General features: G+C 34.4%; 1 protein-coding gene across 1 annotated transcript in view; it reads right to left on the reverse strand.

Moving 5' to 3' along the window:
- Positions 1 to 12271, reverse strand: part of LOC132756438 (ATP-dependent Clp protease ATP-binding subunit ClpX-like) — a 30159-nt gene that overhangs the window by 4611 nt on the left and 13277 nt on the right. The window contains exons 5-6 of the mRNA XM_060747511.1: positions 4810 to 4974; positions 2040 to 2290 (exon numbers count right to left, since the gene is read on the reverse strand). Of these exons, the coding sequence (XP_060603494.1) occupies positions 2040 to 2290; positions 4810 to 4974 (416 nt within the window). The remainder of the gene's footprint in view (positions 1 to 2039; positions 2291 to 4809; positions 4975 to 12271) is intronic.

Genomic DNA, 12271 nt, shown 5'->3' on the forward strand with positions numbered 1-12271 from the left:
AAGAAGATATTTAAAGTTGTTTCTTTCGGTTGCCATGGCAACCAGAGTTCTGCATGGAATTAAATTCTTTGAACAATTTTTAAAGGTGACCACCAAAGGAACATTCCGGTGAAGTTTGGATGAAATTGGCCTAGTGGTTTATGAGGAGATGTCATTTAAAGTAAACATTTACGGACGCCGGACGGACGCCGGACGAAAAGCGATCACAAAAGCTCACCCTGTCACTTTGTGACAGGTGAGCTAACAAGAGCTGTCCGTAAGACAGCGCGCTCGACTTTTTTATTGCTTGCCAATAAAAAAAGTTTTTGCAGTAAAAGGCAATACAAGAATCTCTGTATTTTTAAAGTGAACAATGGCCATGAGCATTAAGATATTTAGTGAAGAATTATTTTACTGAATTGTGTGATACCCTTGAACACTGCAGCAAAGTTTGAAATGTTTAAGTCAAAAGAGGGCTGGTAAGAAAGAAAAAAAAACTGAGTTGAGCCTTAAATAAATTTAATTCTAAGTCGATAAAAGGCCTTAATTTTTAAAACAAATCCTTGACAGAGTTACCTTCTCTTGCGTACAGATGGGGGTAATGATGTGAAATAGCATTAAAAGTTTCAAAGCAATATCTCAAAGGGTTAAGGCAATAAGTGGATTTTACCCATATTCAATGTATTTTCTAAGTCAAAAAGGGGCATAATTCTGTCAAAAACCTTGACAGAGTTATGTCCTCTTGTCTGTTGATGAAGGTCGTGATGGTAAACAAGTATGGTCAGTTTCAAAGCAATACCTCCAATGGTTTTGAAATAAAGTGAGGTGGTACAAAAAACTTAACCAAGCTCAATACACTTTCTAAGTCAAAAAAGGGCCATAATTCTGTCAAAAACCTTGACAGAGTTATGTACTCTTGTCTGTAGATGGAGGTTATGATGGTGAACAAGTATGGTAAGTTTCAAAGCAATATCTCAAAGGGTTAAGGCAATAAGTGGATTTTACCCATATTCAATGTATTTTCTAAGTCAAAAAGGGGCATAATTCTGTCAAAAACCTTGACAGAGTTATGTCCTCTTGTCTGTTGATGAAGGTCGTGATGGTAAACAAGTATGGTCAGTTTCAAAGCAATACCTCCAATGGTTTTGAAATAAAGTGAGGTGGTACAAAAAACTTAACCAAGCTCAATACACTTTCTAAGTCAAAAAAGGGCCATAATTCTGTCAAAAACCTTGACAGAGTTATGTACTCTTGTCTGTAGATGGAGGTTATGATGGTGAACAAGTATGGTAAGTTTCAAAGCCATACTTGTAATACTTCTGAAATAAAGTGGGGTGGTACGAAAAACTTAACCAAGGTGTGACGCCAACGCTAACGCTAACGCCGACGCCGGGGCGAGTAGGATAGCTCCCCTTTTCATAGAAAAGTCGAGCTAAAAAGGATAGCCAGTCTTTGTTCTTAACTGAAAACTGTATGCTACAGTTTTCTTGCATGTCGGACTGGCGTTTTCATTAGTTTTACCCATGCCGGAAATTTCATCTGGCATGGGGGGTGTCAGATGAGTCGCATGCTGTACAATGGCACGCTTAGGATGACGTCATTTTACCGTTATGAATGAAGTTGTAATTTCATACGCTGTTGAAAGAAAGTAGTTAAGGTTGTAATGATATAAATTTCCATTGAAAATAAAGATAAAGAACTTAAAATATAATGGAATATGGTAGAATATGCAAGAAAAAATATCTGACATGTTTGCGCTTTGGATCGGAATATCCGTCCCTTGGTAACCCGCCCATGGGCGGGTCACCTCGGGACGGATATTCCGATCCGAACTGCAAGATATGACAGATATTATTATTCCTTTATGCCTTTGCCTATATGTTTTTATGTAACTGTAGCATAAGCTTTCAAGACCTCTTATACAAAGTTTTGTACTGAAAACTGCAATTTTTGTGATGTTTAAATTATCAATAAAGTGCAAAATTAATTGTGACCTTTCAACTTCCAAAAGCTGATATTACAGTTAGATTTGACAGGAGTTATAAGATATAATACAAAACCTTAACATTTTTCCTCTGTTGCACAACCTTATCCAGTCCATTGAATGCCCCAGCAGCAATAAATAGAATATTTGTTGTATCTACAGCAACTGTTTCACCTTTTATTTTCTTTCCCTTATCGGCGACATTTAATACAGTGCCTTCAAGCATTTTTAATAAACCTTGTTGTACACCTTCTCCTCCTATATCCTTCAAGTGCTGTGTATTCGGAGCTCTTGCTATTTTATCAACTTCATCCAAAAATACAATACCTGTAAGCAAAGCAAACTGATGCATATCATTACTTTTGATGAAATTATGATTTACTTACTTCCCATCTTAATTTATCTTATGCTTTTCAATGAGATACTTCAATATATGTGTGAGATATAAGTCAAGTGACTTCATAATTATAAATAGAGTCATTTAGCTACATAGAATACGATAAAAGATAAAGAAAGAAAATCTATCTCATTTCATTCAATACGTACAATATCTAACTTTGAAGTTTCCTGTGAAAGTTTTCTTAGACTTAGCACTTTTTGAGTGATTCAAGTCCACATTAACTATTTTCTTGATACATATTTGATTGTGTCTTGTCTCATGTAAGTAAAGTATAGAATATCAGATCTTTAATATGGTAACTAGAGAACCATGCCATACACTGTATCGACGAAGGGAGTCACGTGACCTGAAGAAGGTAACATTCCCAGTGCCCAGCGTTTATCTACATTTAAACTTGCTACACATTTTTATCAGTGATTTACTGATAGATAATTTTATGCATGAATTCTTTTAAAATTTTATGCATGAATTCTTTTAAAAAGAACAGACACTACAAAAAATTAATTATTAAAAAAAATATTATTAAACCTAAACTTTAAAAATAATTAATAGTACAGTTATACACATCAGAGTAATTTCTTTTCAGCTGAAGCTAAAATTAGACAATTTTGTTAATTTATTAAAAGAGATTATAGTGTAATAATAAGACAAATTCTGTCAATACCCACTACATAATAGCATAAAATAAACAATTAAAAATAAACAATTTAATATGGTTACATTTATATAAGACCATGTTATCTTTGGAAAGATTCCAAAGATCATCCCCTATACAAAGTTATTAACATTATCAAGATTTGTTAAGGGTATTTCATAGTAATATATTTTATTGACTACAAAGTAAACAGGAAACTTGCAGCATCTGCAATATCTAGGCAACATTGTCTTAGGGGAAATCTATATAAAAAAAAGTGTCATTATAAAAGTGATGAGACTCAAACAGCATCATCTTGAGGGGATAGAGTGCATGCCGATATTCAAGTTGACTGCAGTAATTCTAAATCTGTTTTAACAGAAACTTTTCTTAGCTTCAACCCTAGACTTAATATATTTGGTTTTCGAATAAGTTCTTTCTTTTCATCCTTCCTTTAACTACTTGTTCAAATAATACATGTATATATCATACTTTTGTTGAAATAAATGTTTTACTTACACTTATGAAATTGAAACATGGATTAAGTTATCAACAAATTGTTGGCCTTGGTATGGTATTTAAAAGCTAACTATCGACCCCTACTGTAATGTTTCAACAAAGACCAATTTCATTTTTCTCAAACTTATTTCTATGAGAAAATTACCTCATAAGATTTTTTCTCAAAAATATTACTAGCAATATCTGGAAGCTATGTTGATAAACAAAAGTGAAAAATTGAAAATTAATGGCAGATTTCCTTGTCAGAAAGTTTCAAACTTATTCTTTAACAAGTGCTTCGAATCAGATTTTTGTGTCGTTTCAGATAAAGCTGGCTCTCTTACTAATAATCCATAATCATTATTTTCTAAGGTATTACACATCAAGTTTATATACCTGTACACATACTTTGTAGGTCTTTAATCATCTGGGTTTTTCATTTTTAAAATATAAGTATGGTTTTTAAAAATTTGTCAATACTAATTAATGAAAATAACAACAAATAGAAGTTATCATTAAACTTGTTTAGTACATCTACTATATGTGTTGCCTATCTTGTCATATTTTTATGTAAGAGGTAAGATCAACTTTGTAAATGTGATACATGTGTATTACAGTGAATGTTGACAGATCTTTCTGTGGAAAAAAAAAACTTTTAACAGGACTTTTCCAAAATTGAGAAACATTCAGTATATTTTTCCTACATGCATGGTACCATAGCCATAATTTTCCTACAATTGCCCTTCTTCACTTCTTACTTTAAATTTAAAAGCAAATGCTTCATGCACATTTGTAGAAACAAATGTAACCTTTAGAGTAAAAAGATAAAGCCTTTATCACAAGTCCTTTTTATAATTTTAATCCACATGTTTTAACAGAGTTTTTTGGCTATGAACACTTTATATCTAAGGAAATAACAGTAGTTTAAACTGCATTTACAATATCTATAAACACATTGAAAATTATTAATGGATAATAACAACCTGAAAATAGACTTGATACTTAGGCTTATCAGCAGTAATTAATGTGGTCAAGATGTGTGTTTTTCTTTATTCTCCATAGTAAAGTGTATTATTTTCAACAGCAGCCGTGTGTATGTTTACCCTCTATAGTCACGTGACGGGCTATCGATACAGTGTATACATTTCACACAGAAGGATGAATGTAGAGTCAAAAGCCTTCATATTGCTGGCTGGATTCTTCCCTCATACAATTCAACAATTAGTATTGAGTTTAAAAACACAGAGCAAATCATAAACCTTAACTGCTCTGTCATGAAAGACCCCTTTATATAAATAAGACATTAAGTGTCACCTTGTTGGCATTTCTCCACATCACCATTAGCATTTTGTAGCAATTTCCCTATCACAGATTCAACATCTTCACCGACGTAACCAGCGGATGTTAGAGTTGTACAATCACAGATAGCAAATGGTACATCTAATATACGGGCCAATGTTTGAGCTAGTAAAGTTTTTCCTGTATAAACAAGCAATTATCATAGTATTGCAAGCAATCCATAAGTCCCCTACCGGTTAGAACCCCAGCAACATTCTGATGGGCCATTGGCCATTCAATTTTACCAGTGAATGAATGACATGAATGAACTTAAATCTTTTGAGTTCTAAGTTTGTCTATATCACAGTAATGTGTTAAGTTTCCCTGCCTAGTAAGGAAATTATGTTTATACAACCTTGTCATAATTATTAGGATGTGGGATTTTAAAGTGAATCCTATAAGGAATGAAAAAGTTAGAGTGAAAAATACGAATTTCTCGAAAAAAATCTAAGTTCAAGGGGGACATAATTCTGGAAATAGTCTTGCTAGAGTATTTAACCTTCTCAAAAATGTTGAGTGATAATAAGAAACATATATATGAAGTTTGAAGTAGATACATTAGGAAATAAAGAAGTTATTTAAAAAAGACATTATTTTTTTTCATAAAATTTCTAAGTTCAAGGGAGGTAATACTGATAATTTTTGTGCTAGAGTTGTAAACCTTGTCACATATGATGTGGTTGATGACCAGAAACTTATATTTAAAGTTTGAAGTAAACACCTTAAGAAATAAAGAACTTATAGTGAAAAAGCTGAAAAATTTACATCAGAAATCTTGAAATTCAGGCTATTTGTTGCCATAGCAACCAGAATTTTCAACATAGGAAGAAAAGAAAAAGATGTGCATAATCTCCAGACTGCCATCTGCCCATATTTCAAGTTTCATAAAAATATTTTCAGTACTTTTTGAGTTATCACTGGATCCAGTTTATGTGTTAAATTTGCCATATTTTCAGACTATTTGTTGCCATAGCAACCAGAATTTTCAACATAGGAAGAAAAAAAAAAGACGTGCATAATCTCCATACTGCCATCTATCCATATATCAAGTATCATAAAAATATTTTCAGTAGTTTTTGCGTTATCGCAGGATCCAGTTTTGTGGACGGACGGACAGACAGACGGACAGACGGACGGAGGGTAAACCTAAAGTCCCCTCCGGTTAAACCGGTAGGGGACTAACAAGTGTATACAAATTAATCATTCTATGTAATTGTCATAAAAGGTTGCAGACATATCAATATGATGTATGTAATTCAAGAATCAATGCTATCGCTAACATTTCAAGTTTTATTACTCATACCAGTCAATCTAATTACAGAAAAAGCAGTAGAATGTAATAATGCAATCATTGTTATATCTATTTGTAACAGTAAGGACATTTATTGAATATGAATACTTATCATCAAATAGTTTATTTTAATGATTTCAACATTGTTTTCTTCATACAGACTTTAAAAAAGGCCCTGAAAATGCTCTCCTGGTCCAAGGTCAATTTTAAACCAGGGCTTTTATTTGAACACACTTGGTAGATACCCATTAGAAGATGTTTCATGATAAATGTCTAAGCTCTAGCTCTTTGGGGTTTTTTATAAGTAGATTTTTAAAGTTTTTACATATAAATATATATATATATATATATAAGGAAAAACAATGACACCCAGTTGGAGGGGCGAATTTGACCCCAGGGCATTTATTTGAACAAACTTGGTAGATACTCACTGGAAGATATTTCATGCTTAGTATCTTTGGGTTTTTTATAAGAAGATTTTTTAAGTTTTTACTATATATACAAATATTGAAAACCAAGGGCCAGGCCAATTTTGACCCTAGGACATTTATTTGAGCAAACTTGGTAGACAATGACTAGATGATGTTTCATGCTTAAAATTTAATCTTTAGCTCTTACGGTTTTCTAAAAGAAGATATTTTAAGTTTTTTCTTTTGGTTGCCATGGCAACCAGAGTTCTGCTTGGAATTTAATTCTTTGAACAAGTTTTAAAGTTGACTACCAAAGGAACATTCCTGTGAAGTTTGGGTGAAATTGGCTTAGCGGTTTATGAGGAGATGTCGTTTACAGTAAAAGTTTACGGATGATGGACAGACAAAAAGCAATCACAAAAGTTCACCATATCACTTTGTGACAGGTAAGCTAACAAGAGCTGTCACAGGAGACAGCGAAGCTCAACTAATTAAATACTGGACGCAGTAAGCAATACAAAACTACAAGAGGGCCATGATGGCTCTGAGGTCGCTCACCTGTATATAGCCCCCCCCCCCCCCCGGGCCAATTTTTACCCAAGGGCTTTTATTTGAACAGACTTGGTAGACACCCATAAGAAGATGTTTCATGCTAAACATCTAAGTTCTAGCTCATTGGGTTTTTTAAAAGAAGATTTTTTAAGTTTTTACTATACACATATAGTTAAAAACAATGACACCTCTGGAGTTTTGACCCCCGGGCTTTTATTTGAACAAACTTTGTAGATATTTACTTAAAAATGTTTCATGTATAATATCTAAACTCAAGCTATTTGGGTTTTTTCAAAGAAGATTTTAAAGTTTTTGCTATACACATATAAGGAAAATCAATGACCCCCGGGGCGGGCCAGTTTTGACCCCAGGGCTTTTATTTGAACATACTTGGTAGACACCCATTAGAACATGTTTCATGCTAAATATCTTAGCTCTAGCTCTTTGAGTTCTTTAAAAGAAGATTTTTTAAGTTTTTACTATATGCATATAGGGAAAATCAATGACCCCCTGGGGCGGGGCCAATTTTGACCTCAGGGCTTTTATTTGAACAAACTTGGTAGACACTCATTAGAAGATGTTTCATGCTAAATATCTTAGCTCTAGCTTTTACGGTTCTTTAAAAGAATATTTTTTAAGTTTTTACTATATGCATATAGGGAAAATCTATGACCCCCTGGGACAGGGCCAATTTTGACCCCAGGGCTTTTATTTGAACAAACTTGGTAGACATTCACTAGAAGATGTTTCATGTCAAATATCTAAGCTCTAGCTCTTACGGTTCTTTAAAAGAAGATTTTTTAAGTTTTTACTATATGCATATAGGGAAAATCAATGACCCCCCGGGGCGGGGCCAATTTTGACCCCAGGGCTTTTATTTGAACAAACTTGGTAGACACTCACTAGAAGATATTTCATGTCAAATATCTTAGCTCTAGCTCTTTGGGTTCTTTAAAAGAAGATTTTTTAAGTTTTTACTATATGCATATAGGGAAAATCTATGACCCCCTGGGGCAGGGCCAATTTTGACCTCAGGGCTTTTATTTGAACAAACTTGGTAGACACTCATTAGAAGATGTTTCATGCTAAATATCTTAGCTCTAGCTCTTTGGGTTCTTTAAAAGAAGATTTTTTAAGTTTTTACTATATGCATATAGGGAAAATCTATGACCCCCTGGGGCAGGGCCAATTTTGACCTCAGGGCTTTTATTTGAACAAACTTGGTAGACACTCATTAGAAGATGTTTCATGCTAAATATCTTAGCTCTAGCTCTTTGGGTTCTTTAAAAGAAGATTTTTTAAGTTTTTACTATATGCATATAGGGAAAATCAATGACCCCCTGGGGCGGGGCCAATTTTGACCCCAGGGCTTTTATTTGAACAAACTTGGTAGACATTCACTAGAAGATGTTTCATGCCAAATATCTAAGCTCTAGCTTTTACAGTTCTTTATAAGAAGATTTTTTAAGTTTTTACTATATGCATATAGGGAAAATCAATGACCCCCCGGGCCGGGGCCAATTTTGACCCCAGGGCTTTTATTTGAGCAAACTTGGTAGACACTCACTAGAAGATGTTTCATGCCAAATATCTTAGCTCTAGCTCTTTGGGTTCTTTAAAAGAAGATTTTTTAAGTTTTTACTATATGCATATAGGGAAAGTCAATGACCCCCTGGGGCCGGGCCAATTTTGACCCTAGGGCTTTTATTTGAACAAACTTGGTAGACACTCATTAGAAGATGTTTCATGCCAAATATCTAAGCTCTAGCTCTTACGGTTCTTTAAAAGAAGATATTTAAAGATTTTTCTTTCGGTTGCCATGGCAACCAGAGTTCTGCATGAAATGGAATTCTTTGAACAATCTTGATAGAGCTTCATACAAAGAGTATTCCTGCCAAGTTTCATTAACATTGGCCTTGCGGTATCATAGAAGATGTCCTTAGAATATTTAAAATGTGGACGGACGACAGACGACGGACGCCATTTGGTTGGCCATCCTAAAAGCTCACCTGCACTTTGTGCAAGGTGAGCTAATAAAAGAAAAATCAATTATGATATAAATATATTTCTTCTTATGACAAGAAGTTATTGTTGTTAACATAAATTCCAAGTTCAAGGGGGAAAAATTCTGGAAATAGTCACACTAGAGTTATTGACCTTGTCACACAACATGTGTGTAATGATAAGAAATATTTATTTGAAGTTTGTAGTAAATACCTTTCAAAGTAAAGAAGTTATAATATTTCTTTTAGAAATTTCTAAATTCAAAGGGAGATAAATCTGAAAATATTGCTTCAAGAGTTATAAACCTTGTCACATAAGATATGGTTGATGATAAGGAATATGTATTTAAAGTTTGAGGTAGATACCTTTAAATTTAAAGAAGTTATAGTAAAAAATAACATTTTTCAAGTAAAAAAATCTAAGTTAATGGGGAGATAATTCTTGCAACATTGGTACTAGAGTTAAAAACCTTGTCACATAAGATGTGGTTAATGATAAGGAACATATATTTGAAGTATGAAGTTGATCCCTTAAGTAACAAGAGCCAGGTGTGAGCCGGGTGATGCTCCCCGAATAGGTTTTGGACACAGGAAAGTACACCTCTTGTAGTTTCAGAGTTATGTCCCTGGAAAAAGTTCAAAGTGCAATAATTCCAAAAATTAGGCAAGGCAGAGTAACTGTTCTTTGCACTGCACTTCTAATCAATGTGATCTATCAACCTACAAAGTTTCTTGATGATATCTCTTATGATTTCCGAGTTATGTCCCGGACAACTTCAAAAAGTAACAAGAGGGCCATGATGGCCCTGGGGTCGCTCACCTGAACATAGGCCCCCAGGGCCGGGCCAGTTTAAACCAAAGGGCTTTTATTTGAACAAACTTGGAAGACACCCATTAAAAGATATTTCATGATGTTAAGTTTTTACTATACACAAATAATGAATAACAATGACTTTTGCCCCCTCCCCCCTCTCCCTGGCAGGGCCAATTTTGACCCAAGGGCTTTTATTTGAACAAACTTGGTAAACATCCATTAGAACATGTTTCATGCTAAATATCTTAGCTCTAGCTCTTTTGGTTCTTTAATAGAAGATTTTTAACTTTTTACTCTATGTATATAGGGAAAATCAATAACCCCTGGGACAGGGCCAATTTTGACCCCAGGGCTTTTATTTGAACAAATTTGGTAGACACCCATTAGAATATGTTTCATGCTAAATATCTTAGCTCTAGCTCTTTGGGTTCTTTAAAAGAATTTTTTTTTAAGTTTTTAATATATGCATATAGGGAAAATCAATGACCCCCTGGGGCGGGGCCAATTTTGACCCCAGGGCTTTTATTTGAACAAACTTGGTAGACACTGATAAGAAGATGTTTCATGCTAAATATCTTAGCTCTAGCTCTTTGGGTTCTTTAAGAGAAGATTTTTTTGAATTTTTTACTATATGCACATAGGGAAAACCAATGACCCCCTGGGGCTGGGCCAATTTTGACCCCAGGGCTTTTATTTGAACACTCTTGGTAGACATCCATTAGAACATGTTTTATGCCAAATATCTAAGCTCTAGTTCTTTGGGTTTTTTAGAAGAAGACTTTTTAAAGTTTTTACTATATGCATATAGGGAAAATCAATGACCCCCTGGGGCGGGGCCAATTTTGACCCCAGGGCTTTTATTTGAACAATCTTGGTAGACACTTATTAGAAGATGTTTCATGCTTAATATCTTAGGTCTAGCTCTTTTGGTTCTTTAAAAGAAGATTTTTTAAGTTTACTATATGCATATAGGGAAAATCAATGACCCCCTGGGGCAGGCCAATTTTGACCCCAGGGCTTTTATTTGAACAAACTTGGTAAACATCCATTAGAACATATTAAATGCCAAATATCTAAGCTATAGCTCTTTGGGTTTTTTAGAAGAAGATTTTTTTAAGTTTTTACTATATGCATATAAGGAAAATCAATGAGCCCCAGGGGCGGGGCCAATTTTGACCCCAGGGCTTTTATTTGAACAAACTTGGTAGACATCCATTAGAACATGTTTCATGCCAAATATCTAAGCTCTAGCTCTTTCGGTTTTTTAGAAAAAGATTTTTTAAAGTTTTTACTATATGCATATAGGGAAAATCAATGACCCCCTGGGACGGGGCCAATTTTGACCCCAGGGCTTTTATTTGAATAATCTTGGTAGACACTCATTAGAAGATGTTTCATGCTTAATATCTTAGCTCTAGCTCTTTGAGTTCTTTAAAAGAAGATTTTTTCAAGTTTTTACTATATGCATATAGGGAAAATCAATGACCCCCTTGGGCGGGGCCAATTTTGACCCCAGGGATTTTATTTGAACAATCTTGGTAGACACTCACTAGAAGATGTTTCATGCCAAATATCTAAGCTCTAGCTCTTTGGGTTTTCTAGAAGAAGATGTTTAAAGTTTTTTCTTTTGGTTGCCATGGCAACCAGAGTTCTGCATGGAATGGAATTCTTTGAACAACTTTGGTAAGGCTTCACACAAGGAACATCCCTGTGAAGTTTCATTATGATCTGCCTTATGGTTTCAGAGGAGATGTCGTTTGAAAAGTGTGAACGGACAACGTACGACGGACGACGTACGACGGACGACGGACGAAGAGTGATCCTAATAGCTCACCCTGAGCATATGCTCAGGTGAGCTAAAAATTAAACAAAGGGCAATAACTCCAGAATTAGGCAAGGCAGAGTTATGATTATTGTGCACTGCACAGTGCACTGCACATCTACCCATTGAGATATATCTACCTACAAAGTTTCATGTTGATATCGCTTATAGTTTTACAGCTATGTCCTGGACAAGATTTTTCTAAAAGGGGAGATAATTCAAAAATGAGGCTTAACAGAGTTATGGTTCTTTTGCACTGCACCTCTACTCAATGACATCTATCTACCTACAATGTTTCATCTTGATATCTTTTATAGTTTTAGAGTTATGTTCCGGACAAAGTTCAAAGTGTTAAAATTAACAAAGGGCAATAACTCCAAAATAAGGACAAAAAGAGTTATTGTTCTTATAAATATACACTGCACATCTACCCATTGAGATCTATTCACCTACAAAGTTTCATGTTGATATCTCTTATAGTTTTAGAGTTATGCCCCAGCCAAGATTTTTCTATAAGGGGAGATAATTCAAAAACCAGGCAAAATA

This window comes from Ruditapes philippinarum, unplaced genomic scaffold, assembly GCF_026571515.1.
Source record: "Ruditapes philippinarum isolate M1 unplaced genomic scaffold, ASM2657151v2 ctg789_1_1_1_1, whole genome shotgun sequence".
NCBI classification, from domain to species: domain Eukaryota; kingdom Metazoa; phylum Mollusca; class Bivalvia; order Venerida; family Veneridae; genus Ruditapes; species Ruditapes philippinarum.